The 18,943-nt window shown below is 49.0% G+C and overlaps 1 protein-coding gene across 1 annotated transcript; it reads right to left on the bottom strand.

Moving 5' to 3' along the window:
* Positions 1-1,095: 1,095 nt before the first annotated feature.
* LOC146335025 (kelch-like protein 25) lies at positions 1,096-8,991 on the bottom strand. Its single transcript, XM_084822679.1, has 4 exons — positions 8,895-8,991; positions 6,163-6,241; positions 4,702-4,929; positions 1,096-2,530 (listed from the first exon to the last, which is right to left on the bottom strand). The coding sequence occupies exons 1-4, from the start codon at positions 8,989-8,991 to the stop codon at positions 1,096-1,098; spliced, it is 1,839 nt and encodes a 612-aa protein (XP_084678805.1).
* Between the last annotated feature and the right edge of the window lie 9,952 nt (positions 8,992-18,943).

Genomic DNA, 18,943 nt, shown 5'->3' with positions numbered 1-18,943 from the left:
TCCAACACATCTGGTCCAACACGTGTCCCTGCTACCACGGCGGTGGCGACAGACGGCTTGTTGAGAGAGCGGGCGTCTGTGCACTGGCCCCACTCAGCCCGCACCGAGTTGGGCAAGCATTGGGGGCCACAGACTGGCCGAGCCAGAGATTTCTTGCTGGGCTTCGAGCCCCAACAAGACACCCCTGACATCCCTAGATGGATGACTTTTGCCTCACCCCTTGGTCTATTCCTCAGCCGGAACATGTCATTGGAAAAGGCCTGTATGGACAGAGGTACCTCTCCTCTCCCATTCAGAGGCCCTGATCCCATTCCCACCAGGGATGTGGGACCCCTTCAGTGCAAGACAGGCTCCAATTAATATTTCACCTGGTGCACCTCTAGGATCTGAGGCTGGCCCTTGTCCTGTTAAATATGCCCGAAAAATGCAACATAACCTGTTTCAGAGGTTCGACTGCAATTTTTTGACTATAGCAGAGGTGGGAAACCTGGGGCCTTCCAGATGTTGTATTCTAACTCCCATCATGCTTGAACATCAGCCATACTGACCTGGGATGATAGGAATTGGAGTCCTCCAAGATCTGGAAGGCCACAGCACTGGGGGCGAGCATTCCTAGGGCCAGATAATAAATCGGCTATGATAAAACGAGCTGCCACCTGTCGGCAATCCCCTAGTAGCCATTGGCTGAGACTCTGCGATGACAGGGAATGCTTGCAAACATTCTGATTGCTGAATGACAGTTATGGAGAGTTGAAAATCAGTTTGGCTGAGGGAGAAAAAAAACTTGCACAGAGCCTAAGGGCGAATTGGCATCTGGTTTGCATAAAAATTTGGACTCTGTGAGCTGTGCAGACTTAAAGGGTCAAAGGGACCAAGGAAGCAAAAAGGGGAGATGGGTGGCAAAAATGACAATATGCCAAGGGCAAGACAGGCTGCATCCTGTTGGGTGCACAGGAGGACTGGGTTTCTTATCACAATCCAAAATAAGTCACTATATATGGATTCAGGTCTCTCATTTTCAGTTCACTATATTTCATTAAAAAAAACAATGACAGTCCAAAACTTGCTAACGATGCCGACCACCAGGCAGAGTGCTTAACTGCCTTCCTTTTCCTGCTCCTCTACAGAGGAGGCAGATCCCCTGCGAAAGACAGTGAGGATATTTTTCCTGGGCACCTTGAGCGGGACGCAGCCAAACCCAAACGCACCATAATTGGGGTCGGGTAAATTTGCCGAGCACCGGGTCCAGTGTGTCTGGCCAGGCTCCCAGTAATGGATGGCACTGGAATAACGGTCATTGCTGTCTCCCCCGAAGACATAAATCCTCTTCCTTAAGCAGGCAACCCCCGGGTAAGAGATAGCTATGGGGAGGGATGGGACAGGGAGGCCTTGGTTCATCGTGCCGTCCCCAAGCAGGCAGACGCAGCGCTGAGTGAACTGACGGCTCCCGTGAGTGCAGTCTCTGGTGAGCCCGCCAACCACAATGATGGAGTTGCCCAATGTGACGGCGCTGGCCTCATAGAATTCAAAGGCCATGGAGACCTGGGACCAGGCCCCCGAGATGGCATCGTAAACCAGGGCCCCCTGATGGGGGATCGGGAGGTCGGACACACCCATCTCTCCGCCAATGAGATACAGTTTGCTCCGGAGCGTCGCAGACGCGAAATAAGTCAAAGCAAATGGGAGACTGGAGATGGCCGCCCATTCTTCGTGCTCCAGGTCGTAGCTCTCTGCGCACACGAGCGCCCCCATGTTATCCCAGCCACTGGCGACGTACAGCTTTTTCTTGCACAGGAGGAAAGCATGCCAAGCTCGGGCTGTGGACATGGAGGGGAGCTGGGACCAGAAACCCCCGAGTGTATCATAAACAAGCAGGTGGTCCGAGTAGGAGCCGTCTAAATGCTGCCCACCAGAGATGTAGAGCTTGTGTCCCATGGAGATGCAGCTGGGGGAGGTGAGTGATTTCAGGTCAGGGAGCTGCTCCCACTCCTTGGTGGAAGGGTCAAAGAAGTGGACGTGAGAATCCAGCTCCTCATCGCCCAGGCTCACCTCGCTCCATTTTGGGAGCCCCACGCACACCACTCCCTCGTAATACATGCCCTGCCTTAGCCCTCTGCTGGACCACAACCGTTCTTCCATGCTGAGCTTCTCCCACGGCAGCCGCACACACTCGTAGAACTCTTCCGTCTCTGCCCGGACCTCGGCAAGTTCCTCGGGGGCCAGGAGAGGAAGGCGGATGCGATCCATGAGCTCTCGAAGCTTTGGGAGGCGCTCGGCAGAGTTATGGCTCACCCAGCGGCGCACGGCCCTGTACACGATCAGCTCGGAGTGTACCATGAGGCTTTCCAAGGCGAGGATGCTGAGAAGGCTGCTGAAGTCCAGGAGCAGGAAAGCAGTGAGCTCCGAGAGGGACTCAAAATGGGAGGAGACATAGCACGAGGTTGGGCGGAGGAGCGGATGGTGGTTGTGGGAATATGCCAGGACATAAAGGCGCAGGCAGTTCTCCATAGAAATTCTCTCCATGAGAAATCTGCAAGGAGGAACAGAGGGATATGAACATGATAAGAGTTTTGAAAAACAAGGTGTGGCGTTGAGACAGGGGACAGAGCAAGGTTTTCCTCCATCTCTCAAAACATTAGGACTCTCGGTAGGGAGGGGGAATCTGTGTCACTCCAGATGATGTTGGATTACAACTCCCATCACCTCTGACCATTGCCCATGCTGGCTGGGGCTATGGAAGTTGGATTCCAACAACCTAGACAATCGGTGTCATGACTGTCCTCTGTCATCAGGGTTCTGATGAGGATGAGATAAATGGTAATTCATCTGAGATAGGACAATCAGTGTCTTCAAGGACCCATCAAGAGAACACAGCCCTGCCATCATTCTCTGACTCAGAGGATGAGCCCCCAGCAGAACCTCCATCTCCGCAGCCTCGCAGAAGTCTCAGTTGACAAAATCAAGCAAGGGCGCTTTAACAATCTAGTCAGCTCCTCCAGGAGGGGTGGAGCTGGCCACACTACAGGTCTTGTCAGCCTATACAGGACTTCAACTGGCTTCAGTCTATATAAAGCTTCAGCTGCCTTTAGCTCCCTGCTGAGACAACATCCTCCTATTGTCCTAGTAGGAGAGAGTTCTAGCCAGCAGGACCTACTTGGAGCTATCCAAGGTCCTTCTTCCTTTCTGCCATGACCTTGCTACCAGCTTCACCTGCGAGCCTCAGAAGTCCACAGAACGTTGCAGATTCCCCAACCCAGGCTCAGCTTCATCCAATGAAGCTGAATGGCAGCCAATTCAGGACAGACAAAAGGCTTCTGATTTTTACCGCATGGCTTCCACAGTACCTCAGAAACCATAACAGTCAGAAATATGGTCTTGGAAGCTGAAATAGCACCCCATAGTGCATTTTCCCCATGCTTCTATAGAATTACCGAATAGCCAGAACAGAGAGTGAGGAACCACCCACCACTACTCAGTCGAGGGAAAGAGGGGCAATCCAAACCAGAAACCATTGGGAAGTCATGGTGGAGGCCTGAGTGTGTAAAAAAGAAGAGAGGCTGTCTCGTTTAGCACTATGGAAGTGTGTGGTTGCTGACTGGTTATGTCTTGCCCCCACTGTAGAAATCCTCTTCAGAGGAGGAGGAGGATTGCCTAGAGGCAAAGAGCGCTGAGAAGCATCCCATCCCAGAAGACACCTGGGCCCTAGTGGGCTGCAGGTCTATCCCCACAAGAGGAGGGGGACTCCACCTCTGAGACAGAGGCAGGGTGGCCATCTAGCCTCTGAGAGTGGTGGCCTCTCAAGTAGCAGGCCAGAATAACCGCTGTGAGAAGAAGTGCCTGTTTTACTCATGACTGCTCATGCGTAGGGCCGTCCTCATGAGGAGGACTCCTTCCAGAAGCCTCTGATGCACTGCAGCTGAGTCCTGGGTGGGGCTTGTCCACTGAACAGAATCTCACCGAAATCAGCCCACCGAAATCAGAACCAGTAGCCTCCGCTGACCCACTTGAGGTTCCACGCCGTGCACAACTCCGAGCATTTTCCTGATCACATTTGCGATGCTGACTGGGGCTGATGGGAGTAGGGCTGGGTGAACATACAATATCTGAGTTCATTGAGGTTGTCTGAATTCCTCCTTGAAGCTTGTTTTGCCTCCTTTTTTCCCCCAAGAAGGAAAAACACACATTTTGAAAAAGTGCACATTTTCCCCAATTTCCCCCCAGCTAAAGATGTGCATTCCCCCCCCCCACAGGCTAAACCATGGAAATGCACGTTGCGGGGGGGGGATTTGTGGAAATACGCATTTGTGTAAATGCTCACATGCCCAGATGTGCTTTTGCACAAATGTGTGTTTTTGGATGTGCACATCTGTGCAGTTTCGCATGCAAATGCAAGTTCAGGAATTTTTTTTAAAAAAATAAAAATCCTGAGAGTTGTGTTCCTGCTCACATTTGCGTTCGGGGTTGCGAAGGGGACATGTTTGCGTCATTGCAAACAGGAACGAAATTCTTGTGTATTCCCGGCAGGGAGGTGACGTCCAAAACATCTCGAGGGCACCGGGTTGAGGAAGGTTTTCACTGCGACTGACTCCTGGCTCGTCCTTGGCAGGCGCCGTCACCTGCTATCACCTTCTTATTTATTAATTTACAATGCAGGTTCGCCCCCCCTTCTTGAGATGTACAGGAACCCCTTGTGTGTGTTACCTGGTGATGATCTCAAGCGCAGAAGCAATTTGAAGTCTGCTGGCTGCGGTGAAGAGTTCCTCTGCCTCTTCTGCCTGGAGCAGCAGTTCCCCTGTGTAGACATAATCCAGGAGGCTCTGGAGGGAGGAGGAGGACAAGTCCAGGAGCACGATCTCCCCCTCCCGAGACTCTTTGAAGGTGCTGGCGAACATACGCTGGAAGTAGAGGCTGACGGAGGCCAGGAGTGTTCTGCAGGGGAAGAGAATGTCGGGGAAAGAGAGGGGGGGTGGAGGTGATAGAGCTCATGTTTGGCGGTCCAAGTTCAATCCCTGGCAACTCCAACTAAAAGACCCTCAAGTGGCAGTGCTGAGAAGGACTGGAGAGCACAGAGGAACTATAAGTAAGCACTGGGCTAGAAGGAGCAGCTGTATAGGGAAGCTGCCTTTCCTATGGAGGCTTTGCATAGGGGAGCCAGTGTGGTGTAGTGGGGAGGGGGTTGGACTGGGAGTTGGGAGATCCAGGTTCTAGTCCCCACTTGGCCGTGAAGCTCACTGGGGGACTTTGGGCCAGGCACAAACTCTCAGCCCGATCCACCTCACAGGGTTGTTGTTGTGAGGATAAAATGGAGAGGAGGAGGATCATGGAAGCCGCCTTGACTTCCTTGCAAGAGGAAGAAAGGCGAGACATAAATGCAATAACTAACTAACTAACTAAATAAATAGTGCATCGTTGCTTCCAGTCCCCTCCACATGTCATAATCCCCCAACCCACTTTGTGTGGGTCACACCCAAAGTCAATCTGGAGGCCATCCCCTCTATAACAGGGGTGGGGAACTGGATGCTGTTGGACTGCAGTTCATAACATTCCTGACCATTAGCCATCCTAGCTGGGGCTCATGGGAATTTGGGCCCAACACCATTGGGAGGGCCACAGGTCTCCAGCCTGGCTCTATAAGTTCTCTTGTTTTGTGTATGTCCTCACGCTTTTCATTAAAGTTACTTCGGGATGCTTTTAGGGTGGTACGAACCCCAACCCCTGGTTGGCTCTGCTCCGCGACGAGTCCGCAGAGCCTCCGTCCGGGCCCGTCCGCAGCCGTCCGTCTGGCCGCTGCCACGCAAATTGCATCCAGCATAGCAGATGCCATTTGCGCCCCTGCTTTGGCCATAATTGGCTATGTAAATATTTACGTAGCCAATCATGGCCAAGGGCAGGAGCGCAAATGGTGTCCACTACGCCGGATGCCATTTGCATCCGCAGCCCGGCAGTGGATGGCTGCAGACGGCAGCGGATGGACCCAGACCGGCTGGCACGAGGTAGGTTCTGTCCCTACCAGACTTCGCTGGGGGGCAGGGGGGAGCAGTCCGTTCCGCCACGGACTCCGGGGGGCTGGATTCTAAAGAATCCGGCCTCACTGGAGTCCGTGGCGGATTTCTCCACCTTCCCTAGATGCTTTACTGGTGGACAGAAGACAGTCCTGCCTACCTGTGACAAGGGAACCTTTTATCTTCGGCCACCAGTGTGACGTCACAGAACTGTTGAGTTTGATACAGTTGCTTGATGCCTGCCGGGGCAGAGAAAATACCATTGGGAAAGGGGGTAAATGGAGGAAAATGAACAGTGCTTCAAAATGTAGGGATGTACGAAAGTCACTTACCTTTTGAAGGGTGACATTCGCAGTGGGGGGGAGGCACTCCGTCCCTCCCCCTGAAATTCTCTCCGGCCGGCTCCGCTCCGTGGAGATTCCGTGGAGCCACTGGCCAGGGCCGCCCGCAGCCAGACATCTGGTCGCTGGGCAGCCTGCAGGGACGCAAATGGCGGCGGCCTAGCCGCCGCCATTTGCGTCCCTGTATTTTGCTGTGACAGGCTACGTAAATATTTACGTAGCCTATCACGGCAAAAAACCACAAAAAAACAACAGACGCAAATGGCAGCAGCTACAGCGGCTACCATTTGCGTTCCCTTTTTTTTTTTTTTGCTGTGATAGGTTACATAAATATTTACGTAGCCTATTACAGCGGGGGGGGGGGGAGGAACGCAAAAGGCGGCCACTACGCTATTTGCGCCCCTCTTTTGCCATAATGGCCTACATAAATATTTACGTAGGCTATCACGGCAAAAAAAAAAAAAAAAGGGAACGCAAATGGTGGCCGCCGTAGACGCAGCCATTTGTGTTCCCTTTTTTTTTTGCCATGATAGGCTATGTAAATACTTACACAGCCTATCACGGCTTCTGCAGGGACGCAAATGGCATCCCTGCGTTAGCCGTGATAGGCTGTGTAAGTATTTACGTAGCCTATCACGGCTATAGTGAAGAAGCGAATGGCGGCCGCAGCCATGGCCACCATTCACAAGTCAGAGTGAACGGCAGCAGGTAGGTGTCCCGTTTCGCTTGCCTTTTGCGGGATGGGGGGGCGGGGGGGCTTCGTTCCGCCATGGATTTTGGGACCTCACCGAGATCCGTGGCAGAATTCTCTGACATCCCTATCAAAATGCCAGAGAACAGTGCAAGTACTTAAGAATCCAAGGATGGACTTGCTGGCATCCTCCATCTATTCCCCACCGTGGGAAGCCAGACCTAGGGATGTACGTGAAATTCCTTTCAGTATATTTTTTCTAGAGTTTACCCAGTTCCCATCTCCCAGATCTGCACACAATCTGCAGTTGAAGTCCATAGGTTTCTGAGCTTGCGATGTGATCTGCGGAACAACAAAAATGCCCTGGAAAAAAGTGTAGGTTTGAAAAATGTGCACGGGGGGGAAAAAACATACTTTAGAAAACGGCAGGCAAAAGGGGTTTAACCAATGGGGAAAGTGTGTACCTTTTAAAATAGAGCGGAATTGATGTGTACATTTGGAAAAATGCACACAGACATATGCAGAAATGATTGTGTGAAAAGAAAAAAAGCTCACAATTTGATACAGACACAAGTCGGAAGGAGCTTTGAGGTGGAATTTGGAGAACTGTGGTTTTTTCCTGATTTACGCATCCCTAGCCAGATCCTTCCAGGAAGCAAAAGACAGAGGTGATGCTCATCCTGTTTTTCGTTGCAAACAAGCACTAATCAGATGTATACTCCCGCTGAACATGTAGGTTCCTTTACACCATCATGGCAAATGACCATTGTTAGCTCTACAGTTGTGTAAGCCTTTCCCCAAAAGCTGTTGAAAGCACTTTGGTGGGGCTGCAAATCCATTCTGGCTTTCAATCAGAACCAACCAGAATGCTAAAGGAGCGATCCAAGATACTGCGCCATATCCCCAAACTAGGTTCAGCACCTCGGACAGCTCTTTTAAAGTTCTGGCTGGTGCTGACTGAAACCCGGAATGGATTCACGGACCCACCGAAATCAGAGCCACCAGCCTCCACTGGTCAAAGGTAGAAACCATTATGTGGAAGTGAGTTCCGTAAGCATGTTATATGTGCACGACATGTTTTATGTGACAGGTTGTGGGAGGAGTGGGTTCTTTATGGACTAGCTTCTAGAAGGGCTTAATTTCAATCAGGGCTCATTGGGTCTCTTGTTTAGGAGAGGTTACATCATCTGGAAATGTTTAGCTTAGAAAAAGGTTGAGTAAGGGTGTGTGTGTGACATGACAGGGTGGGCAACATTAGGCATGGTCTGGAGAAAATGGATAGGGATACATTTTTCTCCCTCTCTCATAAGTCTTAAACCCAATGGGGTCACCCTATAAAGCTGATTGGTGGGAAATTCAGGACCGATAAAAGAAGGGCTTCTTCACACAGTACGTACTCAGACTATGGAACTCGCTACCGCGTGATGTAGAGATGGTCACCAATTTGGATGGCTTTAAAAGGGGATTTGACAAATGTATGGAGCACAAGGCTATCAAGAGCTTCCAGTCAGGATGGCTAGATACATTCTCCAGGATCAGAGGCACCATGTCTCTAATACCAGTTCCTGGGGGACATGAGCAGGAAGGTGCTATTGCACTCAAGTCCTCCCTTTGAGTTTCCCGCAAAAATCTAGAGTTTGTTGCAGAAATGCTTCTATATTGGACCTCTACAGACAACCTGGTTCCATTTGTTGGTCACCATGCAGACTGCAAAACCGAACATGCATCTTTAAATCCATCTGACACATCCCGCCCCGTTCGGACATTGGCCAGGATGGCGATGGGGCATGTTTGGCAATGCTAGAAAGGTTTGGTTCCCAAGGGATATGATTTCAACGATCAGAGATGGTCCAACCTTACCCTGGAGAATGCAGTGCCTCAGAGACAGTAGATGGGTGCCATCTGAATCCATTTCTGGGTCCCTGAGACAGTCCGGAGCCTTGGCCACTGGGGACATCTAGTGACTAAAGATGCATTTTCCCATGAACAAGAATGCAAAACATTAAGTGCTGCTATTGGGATTATGCATTCATTCTGGTCCGTTCACACACATGTTGTTTAAAATACACAAGTACATTGTCTGGTAGGGATGGCCCGGGCACCCAGCTGAGTCCAGGAGTCTGGCAGATTACCCCACCACACTCATGCCTCCAGGCTGTGCCTGCCGAACTGCTGCCCCCACCTGCACTCGCTGAGCCACCACCAAGCCCCCTGCACCTACCCTGAGCCGTTTGGCCCATTTACGCCTGTAACATTGCATAGATGGGGCCTTCAGGGCTGCTATACATGCAATATCAAATTTACGGAAGTTACCAAGTTGGCTTTTTTTTGGCGCAAAATGGCGGCCATGGGAATGACGGGTGCTTGGAGAACCTGGACGGGGGGGGGGTGGGGGCATTTGTCCATCCTTACCATCTCGTGATCATTGAAGATACACGAGTTTTCCAAGACAGTGATCATTTAGGACAGCTGAGGATGATCCGCCCTTGGCTTGCTTCCAGGAAAGGAATACGCCATCCCTGCCCCCCAATGGTTAACAGAGGGGGTGCCCTCCAGCTTTTCACAGATGGAAACAGCGGCATGTTTATGACACCTCAATTTTTATACCATGCAGTACTGCGGTAGTGCCGTCAGAGTAGGACTTTGGGGCAGAGGTCAAGGGCCCAATTCAGCTAGATGGGCAGGAGAGCCCCCAAATGTAGGAGGGTTAGTGTACCACATTCCATAGTAATACACATTATCATGTAAAGAGAAACTCCCCCCCCCCACACACACACACACATAAGACCATTAAATCTAAAATTACCTCACTGCACCACGGCCTGGGGCCCACTATGACAAATAGCTGAAGGATGTATTTGTCCTGCTATATCCTGTAATTGTTTACTCGGTAATGGCCTATATCCTGCACTAATTTAAAAGCCAGAATGGAAAATTGGGTAATTACATTCCACGGGGAAAAAAACTACTTATCCTACAATACATCACCAAGAATTCAAAAAGAACATACTTTGGCAGCCACCGCAGTATGGTAAATGGCAGGCTTTCAAACGGTGCGTTCTGTGGTGCCTTCAGTGCCCGTGAGCGTGCGTTGACACGGATGTGCAAAATAGAGATGGTTTTTATCGAGGGATCTTCAAAAGGCATGCGCTGTGGCAAAAGAAGGACAGGGATTTACCAGAAATTGGGGACTGTCATATTAGATAGGGTCATACCCTGTATGAAACACATTCTGTGGAGGGACGGAGTTGACCCTTCATGTTCAGGCTCATGAGGACAAAAACAGGTTCCACACATACCAAGGAATCTGTGCGCCTTGCCTAAGGAAGGAGGCAGACAGGAGTAACATATTTTATTTATATTTTTATTTTATATTTTTTAAAAATTGGATTTTATATTTTTAAAAAATTGGGAGATCAGCCATTGTGTGCTTATTTCTTCATCCCAGCAGCCCTAGAAACAGTCCTGAGTTCAACCAGAAAACACCCTCAGCATCTCAGGGAGCCGAATGTGCATATCTGCAACATCGTCCCGCATCCCATCTTAAGAATGCAATGAAATGCAGACTCCATTTCTTCAATATCAGCCACGCCACTGCTGGTTGCCAGAGTGATGGTGGCACATGCCCCCCCCCCAGGCCCAGCCAGGAAGTTGGGGGGGGGAGTGAGAGCCTTCTTATGGTGTCATGGCAACAGGAGAAGCCCCATCAAGAGGTTCTGGAGCATCATGGGAGGAAGAGAAGGAGGAAGGGACAAATATTATGAGGGGTGGTAGATGAATACCTTAAATGAAACTTTAAAATATATAACCTTTGTGAAGTTCCCTCACCAACCAGTGCTGTTAGCTATTTACCTGGATTTTTGGTAACAGAAGGTGTGGATAGGAAAATAAACAAACCTTCAGGGATGATTGGGGAGAGATTCCCATAACTTTCTAGCGTGGTGCTGTAACTATTGGGTGAGGCCCGATGGATGGTTGAGATCTTTCCCTACTACTCAGTATCTGAGGCCTCATCCTTGAAGGACGCTGCTTGAGTGAGCACAGGAGAGTGGATAAAATGGGTTCTCAGCATCCTTTCCAGGATACTACTGCCCACTAGGCCTGTTCCTTTGGCGCTTAGCAACCGCCTCCCTGCCCATGAGTGTCTCCTAGCAACACAGTGCCAGATGTGGCCCACAGTCATGTAAAGCCTGGAAAGAATGGGGCGGGACTGCGGTCCATGGGCCCATAAAGCTGTGCTTCCCCATCCTGGCTCTAAACAATGCCCCTTGAAAGAAATTTTGGACCTTGGGGAAGATTCCCTAATTCCCCTTCTACATCCATCTCTGTACTGTATGGCCCAGTTCCCTCAGCTGCCTGACATCTGGCCCTGAGAGGGGGGCAAGAAGTAACCCTGCCCTATAGAATGTGTCACCCCTCTAGAGAAGAAAAAGAAAAGGAAAAACTAAGGAGTGACCTTCTTTACCCCAAATAACTAAAGGAATTCTAGGAGAAATATCAATGCTTTAACAACATACTCCCACACCCACAGGCACATAACACACACCCATTCTCACACAGAACACACCCACCCATTCATACATGCAGAGAGACATAGGAAGTCAGAGACATCCACAATGGATTCAAACGAATTTGGATTTCTGTGTATCGAACCTGTGGATTCCACTGCGGACTAGCTTTTTCTGAGTCACACAGATTCCGTGGACTTGCAGACCATTTTATTAGTTTGGCAGGGGGGATTTACAGAAATGCTCATTTGCACTAATCTGAATTGGCACAAGTGTGCATTAACAGTAATGCACATTTGTGCAAGTGCGTCCTTCCACTAATGCACATTTGCAAACAGGAATGAAATTGTCCATCCCTAAAAAAGTCCAATTCTGCCAATGAGCAGACAATGGAACGAAAGATGCCTGACAAGCCATGAAACAAACAGAACAGATTTCACAAAATCCATACATCTGTACAGAGACATCACACACACACACACACACACACATTCTCACACAGAACACACACTCAGACTCACATACACACAGAGATATACACACACGCACGCACACACCCCTCTTTGTGGCTTCATTGGAAGGCTTTTTTCAAGCCTAATTTCTTCACAGGGTGATGCATGCGGAGAGAGATGGTTCATCTTAGAACCTCCCTTAAACGCAATTCATAGTTGCTGCTGGAAACCCCAGTAGCCTGGGCACCTCTCTGCAACAGTTGCATGTTCCATGTAACAGTTGCATGTTCCATGTAATTAAGAACATAAGAAGAGCCCTGCTGGATCAGACCAAGGGTCCATCTAGTAGAGCATTCTGTTTGCAGTGGCCAACCCGATGCCCACAGGAAACCCACAAGCAGGACATCAGTGCAACAGCACCCTCCTGCCCATGTTCCCCAGCAACTGGTGTGCATAGGCATACTGCCTCTGATACTGGGGGTAGCATAGAGCCATCAGGACAAGTAGCCACTGATAGCCTTCTCCTCCAGGAATTTGTCCAATCCCCTTTTAAAGCCATCCAAAGTGGTGGCCATCACTACGTCTTGTGGAAGTAAATTCCAGAGTCTAACCATGTGCTGTGTGAAGACGTCCTTCCTTTGATCTGTCCTGAATCTCCCACCAATCAGCTTCATGGGATGACCCCGGATTCTAGTACCATGAGAGAGGGAGAAAAATGTCTCCCTGTCCACATTCTCCACACCATGCATAATTTTGTACGCCTCTGTCATGTCTCCCCTTACTCACCTTTTCTCCAAGTCAGTCAACCCCAACTGTTGTAACCTTCCCTCATAAGGGAGATGTTCCAGCCCCTTGATCATTTTAGTTGCCCCTTTTCTGCACTTCTTTCAGCTCTACAATATCTTTTTTAGGTGCGGTGACCAGAACTGTACACAGTATTCTAAGCACGGTAGCACCATAGATTTATATAAACGGAATATGATTGGGCGATTTTATATTCAGGTCCTTTCCTAGTTTTGCCTAACATGGAATTCTTTGTGGTGTCCTGCTGTTCCCTGGTGTGTCTAGAAATGGTCCCCAAAACACTCCACATATGCCGCTAACCTTAAAAAGAGGTGGGTTCTCTTTTCTGGGCAACCCGTGCCTCAGGAATACAGACCTTCTTCCAAATGCACACATTAATGATTTCACAGGGTAACACCACCCTCAGACGATTTTCAACTCATTGAGTTTGCTTATGACTTCAGCCCCAAATGGGGACAGCTGGTTGTTGTTTTTTAATTAGAAAAGTATTTATTTATTTATAATTATTTCGAGCTTGCCTTTAAGGGTGGAATGCTCCCAAGGCAGTGTAGAAGTTAAAAACCATACAGAGCAGGTACAATACAAATTCAGTGAATGTGTATTAAATAAAAGTTGCATACAACAATGATTACCATTAAGAAAAATCAATAAAATGGATTAAAAACTAGCGATGCTGCCAAATTAGTCACCTCATTTGCCGAAACTCATCAGTTCGTAATGCTCACCTCCGTAGTGAGCCTGGATGGATGTATTATGAATGTTCTGTTATGTTCAGAATTGATTGTGAGCTTCTTTGAAGCATGTGCAGACTGCATCCCAAGAACGACACTTTGAGTGATCTGGTGCTGTTTCTCTCGTAATCGTCGCCACATCTCTGGCTGTGTGAGGAGGACTTGGAGAACTTGGAGGGATGATTTGTCTCTCCATCTCCTCTATAATCTGTGACGACTGTGAGTAAACAGTACATACAAAGGCCATGCACCAATCAGGAAGGGGGTATATATGTGGTGATGCATGAAGTCATGCCATACGGCTTGATTCCAAACTACAGCTCCAAAGATGCAGTTTGATACTGCGCTTGCGCAAACACTTGAATACATGGAACAAGATTTTGTATTAAACAAGAACTCTCTTCCGAGCTAACATGAGTGCATTTGTTACTTTCCAAGGATTGGAAATAACGAATTCGCTTGGGGTAAGTTTGCCCATCACTATTAAAAACCAGCATCCCAAGACACTATGGGCAGACTAGTGAAAACAGGTGGATCTTCATAGCTTTCCTGAAGACCTGCAGGAGGGGCCTGATGAACCCCTGACGGAAGATGATTCCAGAGTTTCGGGGCCACCACCAAGAAGGCCCTCTCCCTTGAACTCACAGCCTAACTTCCCTTGGCAGCGGGTGAGAGAAACATATTCAAATGATGTAGATCAAATTTTAAAAATCAACAAATAATCTTAGAAGGCTGGCAAAAAACAAAAACAAAACCTAAGTAGTTATCGTGGCCACCCCAAAGAACAAACCAGTATCAGCAGAAATATAAATGTTAAACCATCTTTTAATAACATAGCTAACATCCTCACGTTATCTTGAGCAAATTTGTTATTCTCTGTGCTTTACAAATGAATGCCAGTTACGAAGGAAAAAAACTGAGTGGCATTCGGTCTACCCAAACAAACGTGAATCATTGGGGGGACAGCTGGTATTTACCACATCAGAGGCTGCTGGGATCTCAGGCTTGTCCCCCTCCAATGTGGTAAACAGCACTGGTCACATGTGATGTGGCAGGCTGTACTTTGAAATTTGCAGTAGGTTCATTGGGAGAGTTTTAATTTGTATATCCTGTTGTATTTTTCAATATTTGATGAATTGTTCAACGACAATGCATATGTATTGTTATGGAACACATGTACCTGTCTTATACAGACTCAGACCATTTGTCCAGCAAGCTGCTGCTGCTGCTGCTGCTGCTGCTGCTGCTTCTTCTTCTTCTTCTTCTTCTTCTTCTTCTTCTTCTTCTTCGTCTTCTTCTTCTTCTTCTTCTTCTTCTTCTTCTTCTTCTTCTTCTTCTTCTTCTTCAATTTAGTAGTAGCAGTAACTTTAGCGTCTCTGCCCAGAACTGTTCAGCAGAAAAGGGTTCCCAGAGCAGCTTCCCAAATTCAACGATAAGGCACTCCCTGTCCACAGGCTTACAATCTAAAAGACTTGGCACAAAAGGAAAAGGGCATGGTGTCAGGGTGGACACTGAGCCCATAGAATCCCAGAGTAGTTCTGATTCTGAGGAAGAGGAGTCGCTCCTGGGAGAGGAGCGCGCTCCTCTTTCCCAGGGCCAACAGCTGACGGAGATTCCTCCCACCGGCATTCCTAGCTTAGATAGCAGTCCTGGGAGTGACAGAGCGCAGGAGGCAGCCTTGATGGACGCGCGGCGCCGACGCAGAGAGCGGCGCCAAATGGAGGGCGTGGAAAGGAGGTGTAGTGCTCGGCTGGAGTGCAAACCACGGCTGCGCCCAGAGGATCCAAGGGAAAAGGGGAGGGACTCTCCCTAGTCCTTAAGTTCAGGGGTCTGCCAGTAATTCCCTTTCAAACAGGGAACAACTGTTCCAACTTGGGGCATAGGTACTCTGCTGCTCATATCTAGTTGCTAACAATAGAGGTGTTAAGTTGTAAAAGAGGAATAAAGCTTTGAAAAGAATCCATTTGTCTGTGTCTGGACTTAGCTACTGGATTAGACTGAGAGACACCTCCAAGGAGCCCTTGACACATGGGAGGGAGGAAGAAAAAAGCAGGCACCCATTCTTCATTGCAAAGATTCGGGCTGAACATCAGGAAAAACTTCCTGACCATTGGATCAATACGACAATGGAACCCATTACCTGGGGAGGTGGTGGGCTCTCCCACACTGGAGGCATTCAAGGTGAAGCTGGACAGCCACCTGTCAGGGATGCTCTGACTTGGATTCCTGCATTGGGGGGGGGGGTTTGGACTCAAAGGGCCCTTCCAACCCTCCTGTTCTATGACTCTATGATTCTGGCAGGAGCGGGAAGAGAGCTCTCTGCAACTGCGCCATCTCTGCCGATGGCTGTGGCTGGGCTGATCTATGTAGGGATGTACGGATCCTCTGACCTGGGGTCCGTGGCAGGGTATGCAGGTGGGGGGGAGGCGATCCGGTCCGAAACCTCTGAGCAGTTCATGCAAATTACAGCCAAATTTGTGCACATTTGGCTGTGCGTCACATGAATTGCTCAGCAATTTGTGCAGATAGCTGAAAGATTTGCGCAGACTGCTCAAAAAGTTTCGCAAATTGCAGAACCTGCAGAAAAAATGCCCCAAATGACCCGAAAAAATCTGCAAACTGGCCCAACGTGCTGCAGACCAAGGCAGGAACCACAGCAGGAACCGGAATGAATTCAGGGGGAGGGGGAGAGCCTAGGAAATCCTGCCGAATTCCACCCCCACAAATGGATCTGTCCAACATCAGTATCTGGGGGTGGCAGATGATCTGTGCCAGTAGGTGCTGAAACATGCAAACAAGTGAGACCATGTGCCACCCTTGGCAACTCCACGCTTGGACTGGTGCTGGCATATTATCAGTGGCGGGCATAAATTACCTCAAAAATGATTTCCAGCTAATTCTGAAGGAGCACTCCAATCCCAAGCAGAAATATAAATACAGCTGTCTAACCCTGTTGGCCTCAGCAACTGACTAGGCACGTCTCCCAGCTGCCATCAGCACACGAGAGGGAGCGAGGGCAGACAAGAGCGGTATAATTAAGCAATCAGCCACTTACAGAGGTGGATTCGGCAGGAGATCAGAGCGATTGTGCTAGAATTACCGGAGGAGAGCTGGAAGGGTGTGTGTGTGAAAACAGAGCATAACCTCATGCATGTACGCCTGCAAACTGATTGGCGATAGACGCCTTCCTTCAGAAGCTGAAACGCCTTTGCTCCCCCAAATTATCCTTGCTTCACGTTGGCCTTGAACATTCACTGGATATCCTCTGAATGCGTCTTTGCTGGATATTCATGGAAGAGATTATCATCATATTGGGCAACCAATGATGTTGGGTTTCGAGATGTGATTTTTTCCTCTCAGGCTTTTGTGTGGATTTCAGTATTAGACAGTAAACATTTTGTTTTGTTGTTTAGTCAAAGGCGCCTTATCCTGCCTTGTCGAGGTACTTTTTGAGTCATAAAAACAATCGCTGTAGAGTTGGTGTGGAATAGCACTGGGCACTCTTTGATAGCTGACATGCAAAGGTTCTTGTGTTTGATTTTAGTAGACATTCAATAGTGGTTAGGAGGTGATCGTATTTGATAGCTGACATGCAATGGCATGTTGTATCAGACTGTATCTGAGAAATGACAGCTTTTTAAAGGTTTCCTAACTGACACTTACAAGAAACCCAAGTGCACAAAACTTGAATGTTGAGATAATTTCCCTGAACGCCCCCCAAAGCTTTAGGCTGTACATCTTTCAGAATGTTTGTAAGAGGCAGGCCAGGGTAGGAAAAAAATATTGTTACCCACCCTGAACATTTAGGATGGGATGAGAGACATGACCAAATCAACAAGCAAAGAAAGAAACGATGTAGGCAAGTAAATATTGCAGAAGAAATTATTCAAGGTCTGCTTTATCGGTTGCAGAACTACGCTTTTCTTGATGTGTGAGTCAGCCCTGGATTAAGTACTTTATGTATTTATGTATTTATTTATTATTGCATTTATATCCTGCCTTTCTTCCTCTTGTGAAGAGCCCAAGGCGGCTGACAAGGTCTGCCTCCTCCTCTCCATTTTATCCTCACAACAACCCTGTGAGGTGGCTCCAGGGAGCTTCATGGCCTGAGTGGGGACTGGAGCCCAGATCTCCCAAATCCCAATTCAACTCTACACCGGACTGGCTCTCTGTTAAGAATGCTGTGCAGGACAATCCTCAGAACTCCCACTAAGTTCAGTGAAGCTTAGCCCCTGGTACGTGAATAAGTGAATTTAGGATTGCACCTGATGGGCCAGACTACAGCTGACTTTACTCCATCATTAAGAACGGTGTCTATTTCCTCCCTTTAATTGCAGGTTATCAGTTAGCAATTTTCATCTGGACTGCAGTGTGTGGGGAGGGAGGTCTAACTCTGCCCTCCCCCATCCCGATAACATCCCCTCTCCCCACATGGTTATGAGGCTTAGATATAAAGCTCCCATTGATGACTTCAGGGAAGGGCAACAAAGATGACCAGGGGACTAGAAATGAGTAGGGATGTACGAATCCCTTACCTTGCTCCGCTGAGGGGCATCTGCAATGTGGGGGAGGCGCTCCGTCCCTCCCCCCGGAATCCTGCCTGCCCGCAGCCAAACATCCGGCTGCTGGGCAGCCCTGCAGGGATGCAAATGGCAGCTGTCGTAGCCGCCGCCATTTGCGTGCCTGTATTGAGCCATGATAGGCTACATAAATATTTATCTAGCCTATCATGGCAGGGGGAAAACCCCCAGCGTACGCAAATGGCGGCGGCTACCGCCATTTGCGTATGCTGGGGTTCCCCCCCCCGCTGTGATAGGCTACGTAAATACTTACGTAGCCTATCACAGCCTCCACAGGGATGCAAATGGTGTCCCTGCATTAGCCGTGATAGGCTACATAAGTATTTACATAGCCTATCACGGCTTGAAGAGGAGGAAGTGAATGGCGGCTGCAGGACGGCCGCCATTCGCAAAGCAGCGCAGATGGGAGCAGGTAAGTGCTCCGTTTTGCGTGCCTTTCGTGGGGTGTGGGCAGCGGGGACTTCGTCCCGCGCGCCTTTCATGGGTTGGGGGGGTGGGGGCTTCGTTCCGCGACAGATTTGGGGGGGCCAAAAGCACTGGCATTCAGCCTCACCGAGATCCGTCGCGGAATTCTCTGACATCCCTAGAAACGAGGCTCTTTGGAGATATATGGCTAGGTATGTATGGAGTGTGTAAAATACTTCCTTCTGTGTTTTGCAGATTGCCTTTTGTTCCGCAGTCCATCCATTGATGGAATTGGAGTTTTTTATTTCCAGAATTTGCAGAAATACACATTTGTGCAAATTTGCACATGCACAAATCCACATATGTGAAAATGTGCAAATTCCCCCCAAAGGTGCAAAATCCCCTCAAATGTGCATTTTCACACTTTAG

This window comes from Heloderma suspectum, chromosome 16 (assembly GCF_057233095.1).
Source record: "Heloderma suspectum isolate Gila_16-S chromosome 16, 16-S_ref, whole genome shotgun sequence".
Classification (NCBI taxonomy): Eukaryota; Metazoa; Chordata; class Lepidosauria; order Squamata; family Helodermatidae; genus Heloderma; species Heloderma suspectum.
This window is presented reverse-complemented; position numbering and strand designations above follow the sequence as displayed.